The sequence below is a fragment of the Poromitra crassiceps genome (genome assembly GCF_964638095.1).
Source record: "Poromitra crassiceps genome assembly, chromosome: 2".
NCBI classification, from domain to species: domain Eukaryota; kingdom Metazoa; phylum Chordata; class Actinopteri; order Beryciformes; family Melamphaidae; genus Poromitra; species Poromitra crassiceps.
The window spans coordinates 89,145,103-89,170,814 of NC_139624.1; the positions used below are offsets into that span (position 1 = coordinate 89,145,103).

General features: G+C 43.3%; 1 protein-coding gene across 1 annotated transcript in view; it reads right to left on the reverse strand.

Annotated features, from left to right (window-relative positions):
- asap1b (ArfGAP with SH3 domain, ankyrin repeat and PH domain 1b) overlaps nt 1–19,178 on the reverse strand; it is a 144,336-nt gene extending 125,158 nt beyond the window's left edge. The window contains exon 1 of the mRNA XM_083655321.1: nt 18,546–19,178. Within this exon, the coding sequence (XP_083511447.1) occupies nt 18,546–18,671 (126 nt within the window). The 5' untranslated portion in view covers nt 18,672–19,178. The remainder of the gene's footprint in view (nt 1–18,545) is intronic.
- Nucleotides 19,179–25,712: the final 6,534 nt, after the last annotated feature.

Here is a 25,712-nt window from a genome sequence, read left to right on the forward strand (position 1 = left end):
TTCTATTTTAGCTTGGCAGTGTTTCTGAATGCACAAAAAAATATCAACCAATATATAGCCTGTCTATCAATAACAAATGGGGTGAATGTGGCCTACACTAAAGTAACATTAATTTGGGTGAATTACCTTCCAATCTCTATTCCACTGGGCTGGCAGATGGACAGACACACACTGAGTGATTGAAGTGCAGCCAGTCTTAATTAAATAGATCATACATTTCCCTTACAGGCAAAAAAAACAACACGTGAGCTATTGACGAGCAAATGGAAAATGTAACCGCCTTTAAAAAGCACAATTCCTGCTTATTCTGAGACATTGAGATGGTTTCCAGAATGGTCAAATAAATCAACATCAAAAGGACCAAGTGACTATCTTGGGGGGATGGGGGGGATTATCTGTTAACTGTGAAGAAGTTCTTAGAAATAACTGCCTCCTGCTAGTGGAGGGATGGGTCACATGACGGCTCACATGACATTGTGTCATCCAGGCTACGCCCCGGGGTGCCGAGGGCTTCTCTCACTCAAAAAACTGGAAGCCGTTATAATTAACAAATGCTGTACGCTTTACTAGTGTCTGCTGTCTGCTTTCTGGTTGGACCCAAGGAAGCAACAACACTTGGGTCTATGGTTTCATCAGTCAGTCATAAACAGAAAACATTAAATGTATTTTTGCCACTAAAATCTCTATGTGAAGAGTTTGGTTCCAAAATGGCATATGCAACATTTAAAAATAAAAGCGACATCTAGTCATTTAAAATGATTGATAGCGTAAAAATAAAACAAATTATAGTGCTTTCACGAGAACAGTAAGTAGGTTAAGCCCTTTGTTGACATAATTATAACCCTTTTACAGACTGCGCCGGGTCTTTTATATCTCAGACATACCGAGTCATGATGTCGAGTAATGATTTTCCTCTCAAATCCATAGCATTTTGCAATAAAACTCTTCATTCAGCCTTTTTTCTCTCTCTCTCAGAATAGATTATAGGATAACATCAAACTGTTATATAAACTGGCACACAAGTAAAAGGGCCTATGTCTATTAGGTCAAGCCCAGCCATGCTTGAATAGAACGACTGTGAAAAGACAACATTTTCCCTGGTCCAGCCCATGTGATGTGGTGCGAGAGGCACGCTCAAAGGAATGCCAATGCAGGGAGGGTTTCCCTTGTGCCAATGCAGTGAGGAGGGTTTCCCTTGTGCCAATGCAGTGAGGAGGGTTTCCCTTGTGCCAATGCAGTGAGGGTTTCCCTTGTGCCAATGCAGGGAGGGTTTCCCTTGTGCAGTGAGGAGGGTTTCCCTTGTGCCAATGCAGGGAGGGTTTCCCTTGTGCCAATGCAGTGAGGGTTTCCCTTGTGCCAATGCAGTAAGGGTTTCCCTTGTGCCAATGCAGGGAGGGTTTCCCTTGTGCATTGAGGAGGGTTTCCCTTGTGCCAATGCAGTGAGGAGGGTTTCCCTTGTGCCAATGCAGTGAGGGTTTCCCTTGTGCCAATGCAGGGAGGGTTTCCCTTGTGCAGTGAGGAGGGTTTCCCTTGTGCCAATGCAGGGAGGGTTTCCCTTGTGCCAATGCAGTGAGGGTTTCCCTTGTGCCAATGCAGTAAGGGTTTCCCTTGTGCCAATGCAGGGAGGGTTTCCCTTGTGCATTGAGGAGGGTTTCCCTTGTGCCAATGCAGTGAGGAGGGTTTCCCTTGTGCCAATGCAGTGAGGGTTTCCCTTGTGCCAATGCAGGGAGGGTTTTCCTTGTGCAGTGAGGAGGGTTTCCCTTGTGCCAATGCAGGGAGGGTTTCCCTTGTGCCAATGCAGTGAGGGTTTCCCTTGTGCCAATGCAGTGAGGGTTTCCCATGTGCCAATGCAGGGAGGGTTTCCCTTGTGCAGTGAGGAGGGTTTCCCTTGTGCCAATGCAGTGAGGAGGGTTTCCCTTGTGCCAATGCAGTGAGGGTTTCTCTTGTGCCAATGCAGGGAGGGTTTCCCTTGTGCAGTGAGGAGGGTTTCCCTTGTGCCAATGCAGTGAGGAGGGTTTCCCTTGTGTCAATGCAGTGAGGAGGGTTTCCCTTGTGCCAATGCAGTAAGGAGGGTTTCCCTTGTGCCAATGCAGTGAGGAGGGTTTCCCTTGTGCCAATGCAGTGAGGGTTTCCCTTGTGCCAATGCAGTGAGGAGGGTTTCCCTTGTGCCAATGCAGTGAGGAGGGTTTCCCTTGTGCCAATCTAGTGAGGGTTTCCCTTGTACCAATGCAGTGAGGAGGGTTTCCCTTGTGCCAATGCAGTGAGGAGGGTTCCTTGTGCCAATGCAGTGAGGGTTTCCCTTGTGCCAATGCAGTGAGGGTTTCCCTTGTGCCAATGCAGTGAGGGTTTCCCTTGTGCCAATGCAGTGAGGAGGGTTTCCCTTGTGCCAATGTAGTGAAGAGGGTTTCCCTTGTGCCAATGCAGTGAGGAGGGTTTCCCTTGTGCCAATGCAGTGAGGGTTTCCCTTGTGCCAATGCAGTGAGGAGGGTTTCCCTTGTGCCAATGCAGTGAGGAGGGTTTCCCTTGTGCCAATGTAGTGAGGGTTTCCCTTGTGCCAATGCAGTGAGGAGGGTTTCCCTTGCGCCAATGCAGTGAGGGTTTCCCTTGTGCCAATGCAGTGAGGAGGGTTTCCCTTGTGCCAATGCAGTGAGGAGGGTTTCCCTTGTGCCAATGCAGTGAGGAGGGTTTCCCTTGTGCCAATGCAGTGAGGAGGGTTTCCCTTGTGCCAATGTAGTGAGGGTTTCCCTTGTGCCAATGCAGCGAGGAGGGTTTCCCTTGTGCCAATGCAGTGAGGGTTTCCCTTGTGCCAATACAGGGAAGGTTTCCCTTGTGCCAATGCAGTGAGGGTTTCCCTTGTGCCAATGCAGTGAGGGTTTCCCTTGTGCCAATGCAGTGAGGGTTTCCCTTGTGCCAATGCAGTGAGGGTTTCCCTTGTGCCAATGCAGTGAGGGTTTCCCTTGTGCCAATGTAGTGAGGGTTTCCCTTGTGCCAATGCAGTGAGGAGGGTTTCCCTTGTGTCAATGCAGTGAGGAGGGTTTCCCTTGTGCCAATGCAGTGAGGAGGGTTTCCCTTGTGCCAATGCAGTGAGGGTTTCCCTTGTGCCAATACAGGGAAGGTTTCCCTTGTGCCAATGCAGTGAGGGTTTCCCTTGTGCCAATACAGGGAAGGTTTCCCTTGTGCCAATGCAGTGAGGGTTTCCCTTGTGCCAATGCAGTGAGGGTTTCCCTTGTGCCAATGCAGTGAGGGTTTCCCTTGTGCCAATGCAGTGAGGGTTTCCCTTGTGCTGCTGCTATGGTTCTCTGTGGTCTAGGAAAGCAAACCTGATGACGCAAAGTACCATCTGTAGGGCAGAGGGACAGAAAATGCCAGCCTCATGGCCGAATAACAAGTGCCTGACCAGCTAAGAGCCACTCCCATCAGTTACGATTGAGAAACTAAAGCAGCTTTAGAATAACAATCTGTGACGTTTTAATATACATAAATGTGCACTTTGCTTTTCTCTGTCTGTCGCTCACACAGCGCACTAGTGATTCAACCTATATCAAGTTTATGAACGCTTTTACATTTGCTGCTTTAAGTGTCTCTGGTATGTTTTTCCAGGGGAAATCCTCTGGAGCATATGCAGGAAGTGATGCGTTTTACGTTTCCTGCAGGAGCAACAGCAACAGCGTTTGTTTGGAGTAAACAGAAGAGGAAGACCTGGGATAAGTTAGGTAGCATGAGCAGAGCAGCGATAGCCGCCGTGTCTGGACAGACACAGAAAAGAGCACCACCTATTCATAGTATTCCCATGACGTCACATGCATTTGATACCAATATGGCGCTTTACAATACACACAGCTCATTGGCTGTTTTTGTCATTTGATTGTAATTGCCTGTTAATTGATTACAATCACCTGTTATATTGTCCTATTAAGATGGCCGTGTGGTGATGTAACAATACTATCAATGCAGAAACTCTAACAACAACAGGAAGAAATCCAAGGAAACAGATGCCACAGTCCCGCCCCCACACTGATTGATTGACAGGGGATCTCAGGGAAGTGCAGTGCAGAAATGCCAGAACAAAGAGTGCTTAGCAACAAAGATGGAGACAAATAAAAAAAATAAGAGAAGAATCTTGTGGATTATCACGACTGATTGCGCAGTTGCGATATGATTTGAAATATCAGAGGGAATGATAATTTTTACATCATTATTCTTATTTTCATTGGAAAACCGATTAAAATGATTATGGTGTGATTTTTGCAGGGAGCTGTACCAAACAAAGATGTTTTAGAATATGATGTGTAAACCAGGACATCTCTAGTCTGATATTCAGACTGAGTCGTCAACTCATTTCCTATTCTAGTCTGAGATTGCAGTCACTTGAGAGGATTTCTATGAAGGGAGGGTCTTCGGTCTTCCCTAACCAATCACTAGAGACCAAGGTGTCCACGGCAACCGGCGGCAGCACTGCACTAGTAGTAGTCATGCATAACAGAAACAGACACAGGCTATCTCTACATTGGCTACTAAATTTGCCAGTTGTAAAACAATTATATCAACGAGCAACGGATTGTCAAAATGAATTTACCATTAATGAAAAACTTGACTTGGACATAACAAGCAAGCTATGAATCGATCTATCAACATCCCCCTAGCTATCCACAGCTCCGCTAGGCCAGGCTGCGCCAGGACATTTCCTTGGGCAGCTGGCCGAACAGGGCTTCACTTACCACGGCCACAGTAACGTTACTCCCAGTCCCTGCCCAGAAAGATAAAGCTCCAGCAGGCAGCGATCTCTTGTAGGCAAGACTGACTGACAACAGCGTTAGCCAATCAGCGCCCGTTGTTTTAAAGGTTTCGCATCAACACCAATTGGCTGGCCGGCCCCTGGAGCACCTCCTGGCCAACAGGAGGTGTTGGCCAACATTCAGTTAGCCAGCAGGTTATGGGAGAGACTCCGACATACTCTTACAGTACAAGTATGCCTGTGACAACAGGCTTCGAGATCTGAGCCAGGTTCATACCTGAACCCTGAATGCAAACAAGATTGTCTTTCAAACCCGTAACAAACTCTAAAACGAGTGGAGAGTGCGAACAAGAGTCTGGGTCTTTCAAACCCGTAAATGAACTCTAGAACACCCATGATTGGATTTTGCCAGACCAAGAACAGCCAAATCCACAACTGTGGAGTGGGTGTAGCTTCAAAGGTCTGGAGCCACGACATCTCTGCAGCATGACAATATTACATTTAAAATGGTATTTTGACACATTTTGTCATTAACAAATTTGAAAATTGCGATTTGAAAATTGCAGTAGTCCATACTGTGATTTGTGTGCAGCCCTACTTTAAGTCTATTCAGTCCCATGGTTTCCTCATTACATTCTTCTCTAAAACTGGTTTTATGCTTACACGAAATCACCAGTGCCAACTGCGTTGAGGGGTCGCCGCAGCTCGGCAGAGGGGTCGTGCAGCTCCTCGAAAATGTGACTCCGCGGCATCAACGCGGACGTGACCAGCACAAGAGCTGTGATTGGCCGTTGCCTTGGGCCGCGCACATATCCGCTGATGTACTTGTTGTAAGGAATGAGGAAACACCATTTCCTCATTTAACAGTGCTTGTCCCTCATCTAGCAAAGCCTTCTACAGGCTCACCAGAATGATTTTTGAAATGGAGGGACAATAAAATGTCCCCCCACTGACATGATTGCAAGTTCTTGCTAAACAACATGATAGCGTCATTATGTAATGGACATGAGTGCACCACAAGCCACCTAGTGTTTCGGAGGTGTACTGCAGCCAACACGCCGAGTTACGTTCGAGTATGTACAGTCTCACTGTCACCGCTAGTCGGCGGCAAGGCTCCAAGTCGAGGCTGCGCAGAACCCTGTCAGCGCCTTAAGTCATTAGAGGAGAGGATATCCTCACACACGCACACACACACACACACACACACACACACACACCACCACCAGCAGCGTCCATGTCTGCCCTGTCACCTCCTGTGTGTAACAAGCGGGCAAGTTACCAAGGCGGAGATTCTATTTTTAGCTGACTGTATCTTTCAATCTGGCTCCTCATTGTTTTCCATATTATTTCTCGTCGGCACTGATCCAGATATATAAACAGTAAACATCTGGGAGTCAGAAGTGGGCGAGTCGGGAAACAGCAGGCAGGCTGGGGGAGAGAGGACGGCCGGTCATGAATAGCTTTGTGTCATTATGCAGCCATCAATAATTGATGTGCGCTGCTGAATTAAGACGATCTGATGTTGCAACAGCTTCTCTTCTTTTTCAATTCCGAATCTGTTTCCACTGATTCTAGATGGGGGGTTCTCAAAGTGCTAGATAGATGAGTGAAGCCCTGCTCTAGATAGATGAATGAAGCCCTGCTCTAGATAGATGAGTGAAGCCCTGCTCTAGATAGATGAGTGAAGCCCTGCTCTAGATAGATGAGTGAAGCCCTGCTCTAGATAGATGAGTGAAGCCCTGCTCTAGATAGATGAGTGAGTGAAGCCCTGCTCTAGATAGATGAGTGAGTGAAGCCCTGCTCTAGATAGATGAGTGAAGCCCTGCTCTAGATAGATGAGTGAAGCCCTGCTCTAGATAGATACATGAGTGAAGCCCTGCTCTAGATAGATAAATGAGTGAAGCCCTGCTCTAGATAGATGAGTGAAGCCCTGTTCTAGATAGACGAGTGAAGCCCTGCTCTAGATAGATGAGTGAAGCCCTGCTCTAGATAGATGAGCGAAGCCCTGCTCTAGATAGCTGAGCGAAGCCCTGCTCTAGATAGATGAATGAAGCCCTGCTCTAGATAGATGAGTGAAGCCCTGCTCTCGATAGATAAGTGAAGCCCTGCTCTAGATAGATGAGTGAAGACCTGCTCTAGATAGATGAATGAAGCCCTGCTCTAGATAGATGAGTGAAGCCCTGTTCTAGATAGATGAGTGAAGCCCTGCTCTAGATAGATGAATGAAGCCCTGCTCTAGATAGATGAGTGAAGCCCTGTTCTAGATAGATGAGTGAAGCCCTGCTCTAGATAGATGAATGAAGCCCTGCTCTAGATAGATGAGTGAAGCCCTGTTCTAGATAGATGAGTGAAGCCCTGCTCTAGATAGATGAGTGAAGCCCTGCTCTAGATAGATGAGTGAAGCCCTGCTCTAGATAGATGAATGAATCCCTGTTCTAGATAGATAAGTGAAGCCCTGCTCTAGATAGATAAGTTAAGCCCTGCTCTAGACAGATGAGTGAAGACCTGCTCTAGACAGATGAGTGAAGACCTGCTCTAGATAGATGAGTGAAGCCCTGCTCTAGATAGATGAGTGAAGCCCTGCTCTAGATAGATGAGTGAAGCCCTGCTCTAGAGTGAAGCCCTGCTCTAGATAGATGAGTGAAGCCCTGCTCTAGATAGGTGAGTGAAGCCCTGCTCTAGAGTGAAGCCCTGCTCTAGATAGATGAGTGAAGCCCTGCTCTAGATAGATGAGTGAAGCCCTGCTCTAGATGAGTGAAGCCCTGCTCTAGAGTGAAGCCCTGCTCTAGATAGATGAGTGAAGCCCTGCTCTAGATAGATGAATGAAGCCCTGCTCTAGATAGATGAGTGAAGCCCTGCTCTAGATAGATGAGTGAAGCCCTGCTCTAGATAGATGAGTGAAGCCCTGCTCTAGATAGATGAGTGAAGCCCTGCTCTAGATAGATGAGTGAAGCCCTGCTCTAGATAGATGAGTGAAGCCCTGCTCTAGATAGATGAGTGAAGCCCTGCTCTAGATAGATGAGTGAAGCCCTGCTCTAGATAGATGAGTGAAGCCCTGCTCTAGATAGATAAGTGAGTGAAGCCCTGCTCTAGATAGATAAGTGAGTGAAGCCCTGCTCTAGATAGATGAGTGAGTGAAGCCCTGCTCTAGATAGATGAGTGAGTGGAAGCCACAAGAGAATGACAACTCTCCCGTGGGTCAACTCTCCCCCTCAGGTTACAGCATTAAATATTCAGCCTGCACCTTTGCATTATTTACCTCGTCAAGTCAACATACCCAGGAAATGACTTGGGACTCGGGATGAGCGCTTTAACTTTGAGGAGACGGACACAGACCTCAGCAGAAATCCAGGCTCCTCGTTAAGCAAAATGACACAGGCCATTTGATTTCTGCTCGGCATACATATACACATATACACATATATACACACATATACATATACATGTATATATATCATGTATAGTGCAATGGAAATCCCAGCTATACTCCATGTCTATTCTAAGCACCAAAAAGCACCAAATCTGCATGTCCTTGGGTCCCCAGCAACACACCCGCCAAGTGTGAAGTGGATCAGATGAATGTGTTATTGAGATATGTGAAGGACAGACAGAGATTCCTTGCTTTATAGGCCATGTCCTGACTAGGTCATTTTTATTCTTAGCCTGCTTATTGAAAATGTCCACACGCGTACTTGCACAACTCCACTACTTCCTGAAATGAGTAGGGCATCTTGGTTTCCTGTCCTACACTATTGGATGAACTGATTAACGTCAGGTGTGCCTGACTGCTGCAGTCACAACAACAGTGATCAGGCACACCTGACATTAATCAGTATAGTATAGTTTCTCCACACGATTAGCCGCCAGAAAAGCAGCACCCGACGCCGAAGGGCCAAACCATTCTCAGCAGTCCGGTTTGGCTTTTCCGTGTCGCGCTGGGAGCCGGCGCACAAAAACGGAGCACTCCGAAAATAGACGCTGGGTGCGTGAGGCTGTGTGTTGGTGTGGGGAGGAGTTTGCAGCTGAGGGGGGGAGAGGGGGGTGGGGCACGCAGGGCACCACACAACTACACCACGTCACTACATCAGAAAATATTAGCTTCAGACTCAGTGAATGTGCTTGAAATGCTTCATTTCACAAAAGGCGGAATATCTCAGCTTCTAGATGGAAACGCCTGTTTTTGCTGTTTTTGACCTATCTTCTCTGGCTGATAACTAAAGAACGGAAAATGATATCAATAAACTTTTTTTTGCTGCTGATACAATAGAGTCTCATCGTTCTTTGTGCGTGTTCGGTGTTTACATAGTAATATCACACAATATTCTGTGGGCCTCGAGAAATCACTGAAAACGCTCTGAAACTCTGGCACTGGGAGCGTCCGTTCTCCAAAAGTGGCTGGCACTCAATGAGTTAAGACTGTGATGTCATGTGAGGGTTTTTCAACAAAGTTGTTAAGTGGGAAGAGATGAAGCAGAGGAGAGTACAGGGAAGGAATAGAGCATTGGAGGCAAGACAGACGAGGGAGTCACCAAAACAAAGACTTAAGCCCATGGCACACCAAAACAAAGACTTAAGCCCATTGCACACCAATCAAATATTCTCCGACCAATACGGGCAAATGCAGATGTTCATTTGGTGTACGATAGCAGTCTGTTGTTTGGAGATGTTCGGGGATGTTTGGTCAGATTCGACATGTTCAATCTTTGTTTGTCCGTGTTGGATGAAGTCTGTTCAGTTCGCCATGTTTTCAGACGTGTATCAATAGCAGCGGAGCTCGCACACGCTCAGTAGCAGTAAACTCACTGACATTTCCGGGCTGCTGTTGTGTTAAATCGCTTCATTTTGGTCCCTGGAAAGAGAGGAACTCTTGGTAGAGCTGTGGGAATCAAAACGTGAGCTGTATCATGTGTCTTCTCCGCGATTTTCCAACCGAAACAGCCGGGCGAAAGCAATTGCTGAAAGACTCGGCACTACTGGTGAGTTAGGTGTTCTTTGGCTTTTTACGGTGGTTGGCATCCTTATTGTTGCATTACCACCTATTGGCTGAAGTTTGGTCAACTGTTTTACTGAATTTGTTTGATCGGTGTGCCATGCCATCAAACATTCTCCAACAACTGCCAACATCCTCAGACAATTGCCTGTTGGTGTTTGTGCCTTGGGCTTAAGGCCATGAGAGAAGGACAAAGAGGCAACAACTACAGCTTAGTTCAGAGAATCCATAATTTTTTTGGTAGAGAGCTACAAACAAGAGAGAGCTACAAACAACAAGATTTAGGGCTGGAGTGGACGATAATTCAATAGCCTATTATTGTTGTCTTTCAGTGGAATCATCGTGATGATATGAAGTTATTTTAATAGTGACATTTTTGCTGTCTAAATTGATGATGACAAGCAAATGTTACTTAAAAACTGATCAAATGAGGTATGGCAGGAATATTATTTGAAAATATAAGGTTTGTTTGACATCACCATTCAGTTCAATGAGATGAACACTGATTTTGCATACGTGAAACATAGATATTGATATTGAGAAGAATCCTTATGATTATCATATTGATTTCAACCCCATCGTCCACGCCTATATATAGCCCTCCCTGGACAACAATGCACCAGCCGCTACTGAAAAGACCTGTAGCTAAGATCACTAGTACAATCTGAGGTAACAATAGGACAGTATAAGAACTGTAGCTAAGATCACTAGTACACTGATTCAATCTGAGGTAACAATAGGACAGTATAAGAACTGTAGCTAAGATCACTAGTACACTGATTCAATCTGAGGTAACAATAGGACAGTATAAGAACTGTAGCTAAGATCACTAGTACAATCTGAGGTAACAATAGGACAGTATAAGAACTGTAGCTAAGATCACTAGTACAATCTGAGGTAACAATAGGACAGTATAAGAACTGTAGCTAAGATCACTAGTACACTGATTCAATCTGAGGTAACAATAGGACAGTATAAGAACTGTAGAGTTGAGTTTACTAGTAGGGCTGCACAATATTGGAAAAAAACTGACATTGCAATATATTTTGTTTCTGCGATATGAAAAAATACAAGAATTTTCACCAAATGACTTGAATAGCTCATCAAGACTTGCCTCTTTAAGCAGGTAGTGGGTAACCTGCATTAAGCAGGTAGTGGCTAACCTGCATGGGTGACATAGTAGCAAGTGTTTTTAGCTGCAGCCAGCTAAGTATCAACCAGCAAGAAACGTATATGACATGTTTGACTTAATTGGCCTTGACATTGCACGTCCTGTCATGTGACTACTGCACATGCACACATTGCCATGATGATGCTGAAACGATATATTGTGCAGCCCTACTGACTATTACAGTGATTCTCAAACTGTTGGAACTCTAATTTACTATGCATTAGGGCCATGGACCGCCATTTGATGATATTGTCTCTCTGACCCAAATGTGAAAATATTTTCATTGTTATATATGATTTTGTCCAGAATTCCAATCAAAAACAAGTAACAGTGAAATAATCAAAATAGCCATTCTACATTCTCCAATTGTTAGCTTATGGTAAATTAAATAATTGTGAAGTTTAACAATCCATCAATTTGCTGGGGACCCCGTCAAAGCCCCTCAAAGTCTCCTGGTCACTGGATCCCAAACCACCACACTCGTATCCTCTCACCCCAAAAGTCTATAAATCCCCCCTATGTGAAGCATGTGAGGGGGGAATTCCCCCATGTTGAAAAAAGATTTTCAGGCCCTGGTTTCAGGAATAATCTTCGTCCATACGAACAGGCCTGAAAACATATATCACATGACCATTCACATACACTAGGCATGCGCGTGCTGGTGTCAACAGGAAACAGTTGTTTCCGACTAGGGATGTCACCGTGTACTAGGGCTGTCACGATTCCTCGAGTACCTCGAATAACTCGAGTAATTAAAATGATCGAGGCCAAACTGATTCGCCTCGACACGCATCTGAGTAATAGAAGAGAGTGGGTAAAATAGAAATTCCGACGGAACCTTAAGGCAACACGTGAGAGCGCGTTACGTCAGTCCGTCACTCTACCTGAAACATCAACAAACGGGACCACCCGAAAATGTGGCTACACTTTCCCAAGATAGACTCAGACAACACTGGTTGCAACATTTGTGATGTGAATTGCAAAGCTGGCCAGGGAAACACCTCAAACTTGAGGAAGCATGGTCAAACACAAGATATATTTACAGTAGCTAAATGCTGAAGACTGTAACGTATTACTAGATAGGCTGAGGGTGAATGAAGCAGGCACCGCAGCAGCACCTCCTCAGCTGTAACGTTGAGAGAGGCATCGACTACAACATCAGGTAACGTTATTTAATTAGCTAGCGTTAGCTGGATAAGTTGTTTCACTGCAGTTGTAGTTGTTAGATAACGGGGCTTTTCACTGTCTTCACAACGACTGCAAAACAGAGATCGCTAACGTTAACGTTAGCGTTAACGCTAAAGGCCTAAACATGGTCGTCCGTCAGAGCCTCGCCCCGCCCTCCCCGTGTGACGGCGGGTGGAGCGCTGTCCTACGGGGAGGGGCCGCCGTCGGCTGACGGGGGCTGCTCGAAAATGTGACTTCACGGCGACGATACGTGCGTGACGACAGCTGCAGGAGAGTTGTGATTGGCCGTTGCCCTGGCTCTTCGTCGTAAAGTCGCCTTTCAAAGCATGATGTTAGATTATAACAACTAGTTGTGTGGCTTAGCCTTCCCAAATGTTGAGGGTCGTTTTTTAGAATTTAATACATAGAATTGGGAACGTTACATTCAATTTCATTCAGACTGCCTGGCACACAATCTCCGCCATTTTCACACGGAGCTTCCGCGGGGGGGGGGGGGGGGGGGGCGGGGGCGAAGTGGCGTCCGAGCATGTGGGGCTCGCTGGCGCCGCCAGACGGCGAGACGGCTCCAATTCGAGGCGGACGGACGACCATGTTTAGGCCTTAACGTTGCTGCAGTAATTGTCAAGGGTTCAACATAACGTATTTCCTCAGCCTGTATAGTAGCTATCAACATGAAATAAAAAGCATTTGACAGCTTAAACCCGTGGCTTTTTATTTGGAAGGGTTACATTTGCCGTAATCTTTATTAACATGTCTTAAAATGCATTAGAATCTTTTTATTTTTATTTTTTGGGGTTAAAGATCTTTTTTTTTTAATGAACATTAGAGCAAATATAATACGAAAAGCCAAAGGGTTAAGCTCTCAAATGCTTTTTATTTTATGTTTCTATGTACTACAGAGCCTGAGATATGAAGGCTTTAGTGAATACCGACCGCTCTCTCTGAGAAGTTTGGACCGTTTTCTGTGAGAAATACAAAGCTCAACCTAACATTAACGTTAGCGGCTAATTTAACAGCGTTTTGTGTGTGTGTGTGTGTGTGTGTGTGTGTGTGTGTGTGTGTGTGTGATCACACTAGCCTGTTGGTGTGTGAGAGAGAAAGAGAGAGTGAGTGTGTGTGAGAGAGAAAGAGTGTGTGTGTCATGCAGCTGTAAGGTAAATGAAGGATGTAAACTAGCTAGTAAGCCATTCATTCATATTATTTAACGGATGCTGTACACTGGAAGAACTCAAACGTCAGGTTGAAAAGATGAATGGTGCCACTGCCAGTTCTATGCAATTTAAAAATAAAAATGTTGTTTTTTCTAAGAAAGAAACTAATGTAGTTGTTTATTTGAAGAGATTTATCTTATTTTTTGGTGTATATTTACGATAAGCCTTTGAAAACACAAAAAAGGGTTCTTATCCGATTACTCGATTAATCGATGGATTATTCGGTAGAATACTCGATTACTAAAATAATCGATAGTTGCAGCACTACCGTGTACACCGTTTTTTGTGTGTGTCCTTTTAAATAAAGTTTTGACAATGATTTTACTGTATTCTGGACTCGTTATCATTCCTTTCTCATCCAAAATAAACTGTGCATGTGTCCGCTAGGCGTATTCCTGTCAGTTGGGTGCTGGGGGTGCGCTGGGAAACAGTGGTCCCAGTGGACAGTGTGCGGGGAAGGAGATTGAAAATAATTAACGTTAACTCAGCAGTGGCTTCAGAAAGGCGCTGGTGCAGTATGATGATACAGTATGGAGATACAGTAACAGTATACAGTATGACAGTATAATGATACAGTATGGAGATACAGTAACAGTATGACAGTATGACAGTATAATGATACAGTATGGAGATACAGTAACAGTATACAGTATGACAGTATAATGATACAGTATGGAGATACAGTAACAGTATACAGTATGACAGTATGATGATACAGTATGGAGATACAGTAACAGTATACAGTATGACAGTATAATGATACAGTATGGAGATACAGTAACAGTATACAGTATGACAGTATGATGATACAGTATGGAGATACAGTAACAGTATACAGTATGACAGTATAATGATACAGTATGGAGATACAGTAACAGTATACAGTATGACAGTATGATGATACAGTATGGAGATACAGTAACAGTATACAGTATGACAGTATGATGATACAGTATGGAGATACAGTAACAGTATACAGTATGACAGTATGATGATACAGTATGGGAGATACAGTAACAGTATACAGTATGACAGTATGATGATACAGTATGGAGATACAGTAACAGTATACAGTATGACAGTATAATGATACAGTATGGAGATACAGTAACAGTATGACAGTATGATGATACAGTATGGAGATACAGTAACAGTATGACAGTATGATGATACAGTATGGAGATACAGTAACAGTATGACAGTATGATGATACAGTATGGAGATACAGTAACAGTATACAGTATGACAGTATAATGATACAGTATGGAGATACAGTAACAGTATACAGTATGACAGTATGATGATACAGTATGGAGATACAGTAACAGTATACAGTATGACAGTATGATGATACAGTATGGAGATACAGTAACAGTATGACAGTATGATGATACAGTATGGAGATACAGTAACAGTATGACAGTATGATGATACAGTATGGAGATACAGTAACAGTATACAGTATGACAGTATGATGATACAGTATGGAGATACAGTAACAGTATGACAGTATGATGATACAGTATGGAGATACAGTAACAGTATACAGTATGGCAGTATGATGATACAGTATGGAGATACAGTAACAGTATACAGTATGACAGTATGATGATACAGTATGGAGATACAGTAACAGTATGACAGTATGTGAAGACACACAGACACAAAGACATGGAAGGGTCCTCCCTGTCTAGTTACGGTAGAACAAATGTAAGGCCGATCAGCCATCACAAGTTACCAGAGGCCAAAGTGATGTCTTAGTATGACACCATTTTTTTTAAGTATTTGTTCTATAATGACATGAAACAGTGAAAAGCAGTAAAATCTTGACATTTATGAAGCTATATTAACCAGCAGATGTTTGGTATTTTTACTTGATAAATGACTAAAATGATGGACTATCAATATTAGAATTGCTTAATCAACTAATCATCATTTCAGCACTTCTGATTACTGAATAGCATCTGATGGGTGTTTCCCACTCTTAGTTAGCAGAGAGGCATTCTGATGATTATCTAGCTAGCCTAAATAAATCATAATCCTGGACTGAGGGCCATGTTGCCTTTGTTGAACCAGTGAAGAGTACGTTGCTGGTCTTTGTTGCCAGCATAATGCTCTTCCTTGCCATGTGATCTCTGCAAAAATTCCAGAGTGGCTACTGAAGCCCAGCGCACATGGCGGCCTTTTCCAACAGATGTTTTTCGTTTGTGCTGCAGTCTCTGGCTTTGGAGGCAAGGAGCCAGCGAGGTGATTCATGACGCGAGCCTTTCCTTGTTACACTGAACGGACAAAAATGTGCTCTGTGTCGAGGATAAACATGCGGACGACTTTTCTATTATTAGACGTATGCAGGATTTGAACTGAGAGATGAGAGATAGCACAGGATGGTTCATAGTAGTAGCTGCTGGTAGGCTGAAGAGAGCAAGAGGATCTGGACTAGTGGTGACTCACAATAACAAACCATCTCTGCTGACCGTCCATCGTTTACTCAACGCTTACGTCTGCCGAGACCCGCTGTGCTCATTAACAGCAAATACACAAATAATACCAGCAACAGTAGGCTTACATTCTGTCCTTTTGCCTAGCACGCTTCTCCAGGGCCACTTAGAAAAAGTGCACACAGTAGAAGAAGCGAAAATGTGTTTATCATCTCAAATAGGCCTTCTTACCCTGTTTCTTTCAATGGGGTTGAATGTTTCATGATGCATTACACTGGCCGACATTACATGAACCTGAAATCATGCAATTCGACTGGCTGCAGAATAGCCTATGTTTCAAAGTGGAAAAGGAGGCCACATTTTAGCATTAGTGGAGATGGGGCAAAAGTGTGTGTGTGTGTGTGTGTGTGTGTGTGTGTGTGTGTGTGTGTGTGTGTGTGTGTGTGTGTGTGTGTGTGTGTGTGTGTGTGTGTGTGTGTGTGTGTGTGTGTGTGTGTGTGTGCGTGCGTGCGTGCGTGCGTGCGTGCGTGCGTGCGCACGTGCATTCCCCTGGGTTGATGCTCCATTTAATCATGGCAGGGATGATGATGCTGAGGGGAAGGGGGGCGAGGGGATATGCAGGTATCCCCCCGCCATCTGACCTGATTAAACTCTCCTTTACTTGATCAAAGGTGACGTCACATCGTAGAGCATGAATGTGTGTGTGAACTATTCCAAAAACAGACATGTAATGTAATGTTATGGCTGATGTCGCATTCCATTTGTATTGGGAACTAGGAATTTACAAGGTCAAAGGTCAGGAATGCCCCTTGTGATGTCACCTGACCTCGGATTCCCCAACCCGATCTCGGGGGAGCCTCACCAGCTCTGACCTCAAAATCCAACATGGCAGCTCTGTGCTTCAACAGTAATGAAAGCTGTAGTAATACTGATTGTGATTATTAGCACTTCTGTCTTATTTGTGTCTCATTAAATCAGCTGTACACACTGTAATGTGGAACTTCTATCTGTGTACATGTTGCTATGGTCTTTGTATGCGCAAAGTACCACGTAATGCGTTGTTGTTGTTATCAACTGCTATTGCTAATAATGGATAGCCTGGCTAGAGCTAAGCCTAGTGGGTTTCCCTACTGTTTTACTGGTACGTGGTCAACTCGGGTGTGACGTCACTCAACTGGGATATTCCTAGTTCCAAGGAATGCGCCATGACTGCTTGTTTGTGTCTATTCTGTTTTGTGTGCCTTGCTTTATTGTCATATGCCTTATTTTTCATATATAGTTTTACATTCGTTTTATAGTTTTTATACTTGCTATGTATTTGTACACTGTTTTATTAGGGATGGGATGATATATATGGAAATTCACAATGCCAAAGACAGTATGTATCATGGGGCAGAAAAATCAATGGTGATATTAGCTCCATTTCATTCTGCTGTATAATCACAATTGAGACAACTTGCCCATCACAATTTCACAAGATCTCTCCATCCTAATTATATTATTGTCACTTTTGGCATTTTGAAATTGTTGTTTACATTCCAACAAGCCAGCAGCCATTCCTAGAAAGATTAGTGGCTGAGAAATAAACATCATAATCTGCACGGTCAGACTTTGTTGTGACCCAGCTTTTATTTGTTACTTCTACCATTGAATCGTGAACGCCTATCACATATTGAATAATATTGTGAGATTGACATATCATCACACATCCCTAGTTTTTTATTATACTCGTACTATTATTATACATTATATTATATGTCAAGTGTCTTTGAGCATCTATTACACATTATTTACAGGACCATGAGTGAGACTGGGGAAACCTCTGTAATCCTGGAACTGTTTAAATCTTGATCTGACTGCAAGTGGCTGGAGGAGGTCCCCCCCCCCCCCGCCCCTCTCTCTCTCTGGCAGCATGCTCTGAAGCTGGTGAGTTATGTAATAGTGAACACAGTTAAGCTGTAGGCCCATTTTCCCTGCAAAGCCGTCCAGTCCACCCGCTCTCGTTTTGCACCACCTTTTCAAAAAGGACAGCAGATTCACACAAAACCCACCTTTACACACAAACATTTCAGTGAAATGTGTGTGTGTGTGTGTGTGTGTGTGTGTGTGTGTGTGTGTGTGTGTGTGTGTGTGTGTGTGTGTGTGTGTGTAATAAACCAGAATCAGCGGACAACATCACAGACATTTTATGGAATTTAGTCTAAAGCTTGCAGCTCAACAGGTGTATTTATTTTCCTGAGAAGGGATTACAGGTGCAAGATTATACATCAATTGGCTCTAAACCAGTGGTTCTCAACATGGGGTCCTTGAGGGCGGTCCAGGGGGTCCCTAGCAAATTTGGACTTGTTAATCTTGACCATTACTTCATCATTTCAAGTGAACACAGTTAGAGAATGTAGAAGAATGACTGTTCTGATCATAGTTTCTCTGTTATCTCTACCTACTGAAAAATGTGGACAAAATCATATATGATTTGTGTCAGAGAGACAGAAATCTCGTCAAATGAGGGTCCATGGTCCTAATGTGGACTAAATAAGGGGTCCTCAATGTGAAAAACGTTGGGAATCACTGCTCTAAGGGTTTCATCATCATATGGAAATGTCCAGAAACATCACCAGTTATAACCTTGCTGATAAATACCATCTTTACAACTAATACATAAACCTGTTATATTCTCGTGTGCAATCTTTAAATTATAATCGAATCGAATCTAATCTAATCCAATCGAGTGTGTTGTTAGTTATATACAGTAGGCTACATCCTCCATCCAAACGCATAGCAGCAGCCAGCCAGGCTGACGCTGTGGCCTTACCTCTTCCAGCACATTGACCGTGTTTCTGCAGCTCTGCAGGCGGGTGGTGAAGCTGGAGGTGGTCGGGGAGTTGTAATCCTCTGTTGTCTCCGAGAGGAACTCGGACACCGATATTTGATCCGGCATCCTTCCAGCGGGGAAATGCCCACAGAAGAGGTTGGCAATAAACGCTCAGAAAACCAAAAGCATGAAAATGAAGCAGGCAGGGGCGGGCGATAGGGTGACTGGCGCGCCGATGGAAAAGCCCGATTTTGCCTTTACAAACTGTATGAAAGTATCGAAATGACAAAGACGTGTCTCTAACGTTATTCCGGTGACTTCTCAAATGACTTCACTGTCCCCAAGGGACACTGGAGGAGGGAATGCGCCGTGTTTTTGCAGCCTCTCTCCTCTCGGCGTGTGTATTCCTGGAGAAAAATGCCTGAAAGCGACGTATTTATAGATAATGTTAATGTCACTCTGCGTCTAGCTAAACCACCGGGAGAAAAACAGCGTAAAGAATAGCGGATGCCCTCATTATGCGCTACAGATGTTCAATAAGCCGCTTGTCGTCAAAACAGTCTACAATTACCAGCCTCGGTCTGTTATTTTTCCATAGTCCATAGTCTGGAGATGGTCGTGAACTGCCGCGGGGCTTCGTCCTCTCTTCTTTTATCTCACTTTATCTTTTTTTAATGCATAACGCTACCGCTGACATTCACTAGCACTCTCTCTCTCCTGCTCGGCCGCGCTCAAGCCTCTCACAGCCAGCGTCAAGTCAAACACGAGAAATAGCATGACGTCCGGTTGAGATTTTCAAAATAAACCCGTCATCGACGCGCAAAATATTACTTTTTGGAAGAATCATGGACTGTATAATATAGGGAAGAATGCAAAATATATTGTTAATGAGTGTCGGACTCGTTAATATTTCCAGAAATGTCCTATGCAAATGCAAAGTGGCTGCAAGTTTGTGGAAATAATTGTTTTGTGTTCCCTCACAAAAGTGTTGATTGACCTTGCAAAAATGTTTTGGGTAACGTTACATTTGGAAATCCTTTGAGTCACAATTGTTTTGCACTCCTTCATAAAAACGACATTCACATGTAAGCCATTTTTGCTGCATTTTGAATTCGATCCACATGTAGCCTATCCTTGACTACCCCAAACTACTGTGAGAGGGAATGCAAAAATAATTTAATAATTGCGTCCATAATATACGGTAGGCCTACTTAAGGCAGGCAAATGCAGCCATTTTGGAAAAGGTTTTCTGTTTTCATTAGTCAGGCAGATTCAAACATGTGGTTGGGGAATACGCACAATAGACTGTAAAAATGTAGGCTAAGTTACCCCCAACCAAACCACCAACACTCCCCAGTGTTGAGAGAAAAGTGAATCTTTAATAGTGACACAAATTATCAATCTCAACAAAGAGAAGCAGGATAGTGTTTCTCGTCCTTCCATTTTTTCTAACCCCCCCCCCCCTAACCCTTACACCACCCCCGACACACTTTACTTTTTTATTTTTAAGCCAAAAGTGTCTTACTTCCGGTATAATCTCAGTTGCCTGTAGCAGCTTGATGCAGCTCTCTCCCACCCACTGACGGAGACAAGGAAGAGCTCTGCGCATGCGTGATCTCGAATATGTGACTGCTGCAGCATAGACTGTAGAGACAATCCGCAGAGCGACCGTCTCCTCCAGGCCTGTAACGGGAAAACACTGGGAGAGCATGGGCCGAGGCTGTGGCGTGCGCACATTTTGTTGAAACATCTTGATTAAAAACTAGCAGTGGCTCAAGGCCTTTTGCTTTAAGTGAAATTACATGTAGCAGCAAATTTAGCAGCCCTCAACGACGAAACCCTGTCAGCTGGGCCTAGCTTGAAAACGGAATAACACGGAAAATGTGAATTATCTTTGTGGTTATTAAGTTTATCACATGAAACCGTGATTTGACCACTACTCAGGCTGGAGAAGCACTGACTTGCCGCACACAATAAAGACACATTTTCGTAATGGAAAATGACAAAACCTATAATAACAATTTAGGATGCATCGGGATTATGAGTGTTTATTGTCATACCAGGAGACAGAAATATAAACTGGTAGGCTACCTAACTATGATCACCACTGAGTGGCGCACACACACATCATTCATTCCTTTCGGGAATATTATAGGCTAGTGATTTTTGTTATTGTTGCTAAAGTGTGCAGTTACCGAGCTTAAGTTTGATCCAATTTGGTCTGGAAAGTTATAGGAACATCTAACCAGGTTTTCAAAGTCTGGGACTGTGGGCCTCCCCTCAGGCAAAGCTTGGGAAAAGCCTGCCCCCTATAGGCTACTTACGGTAGTTTTGCTTAATTCCTGCATGCCTATGGGATCATGATTGATTATGTTATTTGATCCTAGACACTCAATATTTGAGCCAAGATAGCCTGAAATTGCTATTTGACAAACTTCAGACTACACCAAATACATTAAAAAGGCTCTGTCTGAAGGCATTTTGTTTTTAAATCTGGGAAAGTGGGAAAAACAGTTATCTATCTATCTATCTATCTATCTATCTATCTATCTATCTATCTATCTATCTATCTATCTATCTATCTATCTCTATAAAAGGGACCAAGTGGGCAATGTTTGTCTGTTTCTTTGTTTAAATGTTTGTCCCACTGATGATGTCATAGGCATTGTGACATCACTGATGATGTCATAGGCATTGTAACATCACTGATGATGTCATAGGCATTGTGACATCACTGATGATGTCATGAGAGCAATTGTGATGTCATCAGTGATGTGAAGTTGGGCAATATGCGCTGCGCATGCCAATAGAGCAGGTGAGGCCATGCAGCAGTCGAGCTGCATATGCGAGCCCGCACAGCGGTCGAGTTGCAGGGCTAGGAGGGCTAGGAATCTATCTATCTATCTATCTATCTATCTATCTATCTATCTATCTATCTATCTATCTATCTATCTATATAAAAGGGAGAAAATGGGCAATGTTTGCCTGTCTGTCTGTTTCCATTTTTGTCCCACTGATGATGTCACAATGTCTATGACATCATCAGTGATGTCATCAGTGATATCATATGACATCGACGGGCGAGGCCGCGCAGCGGGCGAGCCTAGGGTTTCCCTATATTCACCAAAACTACTGTATCTCTGAACTATCTCTTTAACCAAATCACACACATTTAGGCAATTTTGATAACTAATGTAATATTTTTCACTTCTATTCACTGAGCCTCCCCTGAAACTGTTTGGAGCCCCCCTGGGGAGGCCCGCCCCCTAGTTTGAAAACCTCAGGAGGCCAAACTGATGATCTTGCACTGCCACTGTCTTCATTTGCATAATAGGCTGATATGATTGGATAAAACTCAACTGCTGGTAAGCACAGTTGGTTTTAGTCACGATGGACTAATGTGTCCCTACTCCCTACTACACTGTCAAAGAGATGCGTTTTTCCACCTAAATAAACCAACATTTCCATGCACAGTCACTTGGAGGAAGACGGTGACTATGACAGTCAGTTGGCTATGACTATCTGGAAAGTGTTATCCATTCATGAGTTGAGCTGAGTTCCTGGAGTTGGAATGTAAAAGTCACCTGGCTGTAAGGACACAGAATGTGACTTGAATTGGAATGAAGGGGGAAATAATTTAACTTCTAAGAGACTTTTTCTTGACTTGCTAAACATCATAAAACAAATGTGAATCAAACAAACAATTAAAGGAACCCAACACATTCAGCATGGTACAAGACATCCATCAAATTCCACCTGAACAGTTCCTTTAATATTGCATGATATTCAGTATTGATAATATTATATAACTACATGCAATCTCAGTTATATGAAGTAAAGGGAAGGGCATGGAATTTCTCATGATTTAATTTAATTCAATTTCTTGAAATTCCAATTCAATTCCAATTCTGTTTTGTAGTTAACCCATCCACGTGCACCTGGCTCTCATCATTTCTTTGACACTGGATCCACGCAGCGCTTCTCTCTTCATTTACTTGTTCTGTTTTGTAGTTGTTGCCTCCCCAAATCCAATTCCTCAGTCCACTTGGAGTTGATGAGTAATTTAAAAGACTTGGAATTGATGAGGTAATTCATTGTTGGACCATAGTAGGAATAGCTGTAGGATTTGCTAGAGCTAATGGGGAATCCTAATAAAGTACCGTAAACTAAACTAAACTAAACCTAACTAAACTAAACTAAACAAATTTCATGAATTCACCCCAAACCCTGTATTACAGTACTACAACAAGCATTGAATGAATTTGTCTTTCATTGTCACCAGAGCGACTCCAGGCTTCACATTGTTGAAATTACAGATTGAAGCATCGCTTCTCTGGTTCCAGGCGTTGAGAGACCTGAACATGCAAAATTAATTTGCAATCCAAAGTCTAATTCAACTTGCAATGAGCGACATCCGCTTTACTCCTATTACCCCCCCCCCCTCTCTCTATTTAAATCACAATATCTACAAAAACCCTGCTCCTCTGTCCAAGAAAGTTCATGACCTCCTCCAAGCCAGCCGTACAAAACTGCTCATCTGGGACAGTTTTGACTCTGTCATATGATTTAGCTTCAGGGGATGTTTAACTTACATTTAGATATTTGGACAAGTGATGATCCCCATATTATATTGTCCAATCTGCAGCCCACAACCCCTCACTACCCCCTTTAATAATGCAAGCGTGTGGCGAGCCTAGGGTTGCCCTATATTCACCACTATCTCTTTAACCAAATCACAAACATTTAGGCAATTTTGATAACTAATGTAATAAGTAATGTAATATGTTTCACTTCTATTCACTGAGCCTCCCCTGAAACTGTTTGGAGCCCCCCTGGGGAGGACCGGCCCCCAGTTTGAAAACCCGAGAGACCAATGATGATGATAGAATTATTTTGTTTTTCTTTCTTTTTATGTATTTTATAATGGGGAAAATGCAAAAATATGCAACCACCAGAGGCTATGAGCATAGAACGTTGGTAAGCAAGAAATCCAAAATTACATAGCTCATCACATTATAGGGCTAATAATAATTTGGCTTTACTGGATTTAGAGTTTGTACAATGCTTTAGGATCTCCACATAAGAGTTTACTCAATGCCTTGGCTCAGCCGCTGCACGTCCTCGACTGTAACTCGTCCTCACCTGTCTCAGCAGCTGTTCTGCCCTTGGGGTCAGTAACTCACCTGGCCCATGAAGTTTGCTTTTTCTCAGCAGGAGTCATAGTCCTTTTCTCATGAGTTTGAGTGGATGATTCATCTATAAATAGGTCAGGATGACATAAATTTCATTGTGACATCATCAGTGACATCATTAGTGATGTCATAGCCTTGAAACACAGGCTGTTGCCTTGAGTGATACCACTGATGATGTCATCAGTTATGTCATAAGACTATAAAATGTCTATGACATCATCAGAACAAAGGCTGAAACAGACAGTTTGCTGACTTATCACTCATGACTCATCTCACATCACTGATGACATCGTCACTGATGACATCACATTGAAGATCCGGCTCCATCATCACTGATGTCACTATGATATCTCAGTATATATATGTAGATATACCTCCTTGTGTGTGTGTGTGTGTGTGTGTGTGTGTGTGTGTGTGTGTGTGTGCGTGTGCGTGCGTGCGTGCGTGCGTGCGTGCGCGCCCTTATGACATCACTTTTGACATCATCACTGATGACATCACATCATTAGCTAATTAGCCTAATTAAAAAAAAGTGGCTCTGTCAGGTCACCCACACTGGTGCCATTTACACCCCCTGAAAGTTTCAGCCCGATTGCATTCGAAACGGCGTAGCTGTGGCCGGACACAGAATTGTAACATACAAATATATAAATAAATAAATAAATATCGCCCACATACCCAATTTTATATATAGATAGATAGATAGATAGATAGATAGATAGATAGATAGATAGATAGATAGATAGATAGATAGATAGATAGAAGATGGATTTAAGTACAGTAAGTTTGGTTCAATGGATGTAAAATTCAGCTAAGACGAACAGAAGTTTGATATGTTTTTTGAAAGTGAAACACATCAAGGGCTTTTCTCAGCAGCCTGTATTCTCTGTGCTCAAACCAAAGCATATACCGCCACCTTGCGGTCGTTGCGGACAATGTCTGGTATGTTTTTTCCTTATATCAAAGGTTGCCAACGGGCTGCCTGAGCATATATCGCCACCTTGCGGCCAATGTCTGTATGTAAATATTGTTCAATATAAGAGAGAGAGAGAGAGAGAGAGAGAGAGAGAGAGAGAGAGAGAGAGAGAGAGAGAGAGAGAGAGAGAGAGAGAGAGAGAGAGAGAGTTGTGCTACATTTTTGTTTATAATTGTGTTATTATAATTATATTATATGTTAAGTTTTATATTATTATTGTGCATTTTTGTTTTGTTTCACACCTGCTTTGGAAATGTAAACATATGTTTTCCATGCCAATAAAGCCTTTTTGAATTGAATTGAATTGAATTGAGAGAGAGAGAGAGAGAGTGGAGATATTTTTATTTTCTATTTTGACAATTACTGTTTGTAAAAATTTTAAGTCAGAATGCCCCATTTTTTGGGAAGTTTATATGTACATATATCTTTGACTGTAAATTTGGACTGTTTGTACATTATACATCTTCGACTGTACATTCATTTATTATTATAATTTCCTTATTGTTGTACTGTTAATATGTGTATTTGCTTTGGCAATATAAGCACTGTCTTTTCATGCCAATAAAGCTATTTGAAATTGAAATTGAAATTGAGAGAGAGCGCGAGAGAAAGCGAGAGCGATCCAACCGGAAGATGATTCGTCGCGATCGCGTGTATGAAACCGAAATTGACATTCATGGTTATTATGATCATATTGTGAAAATACATTTAGTGTGTGTGTGTGTGTGTGTGTGTGTGTGTGTGTGTGTGTGGGGGGGGGGGGGGGGGTTCAGTTGTTACTTTACTATCGTGTTCCCCACTCAAATATATTATTTGTTCACCGTGGACTTTGTTCTGCTCGAAAAAGAATAACTACAAAGGATTTTATTTTGAAAATCTTATCAGGAATTCGCATCCTTTGTTGTGGCTGGCTTGACGCTGGTGGAGGTCCTTGCCTGGGATCTTTAGCCCAGATTGAGAAAGTGGTGGTAAGACAGTGCAGGCTGCTTTGAGAGAGTT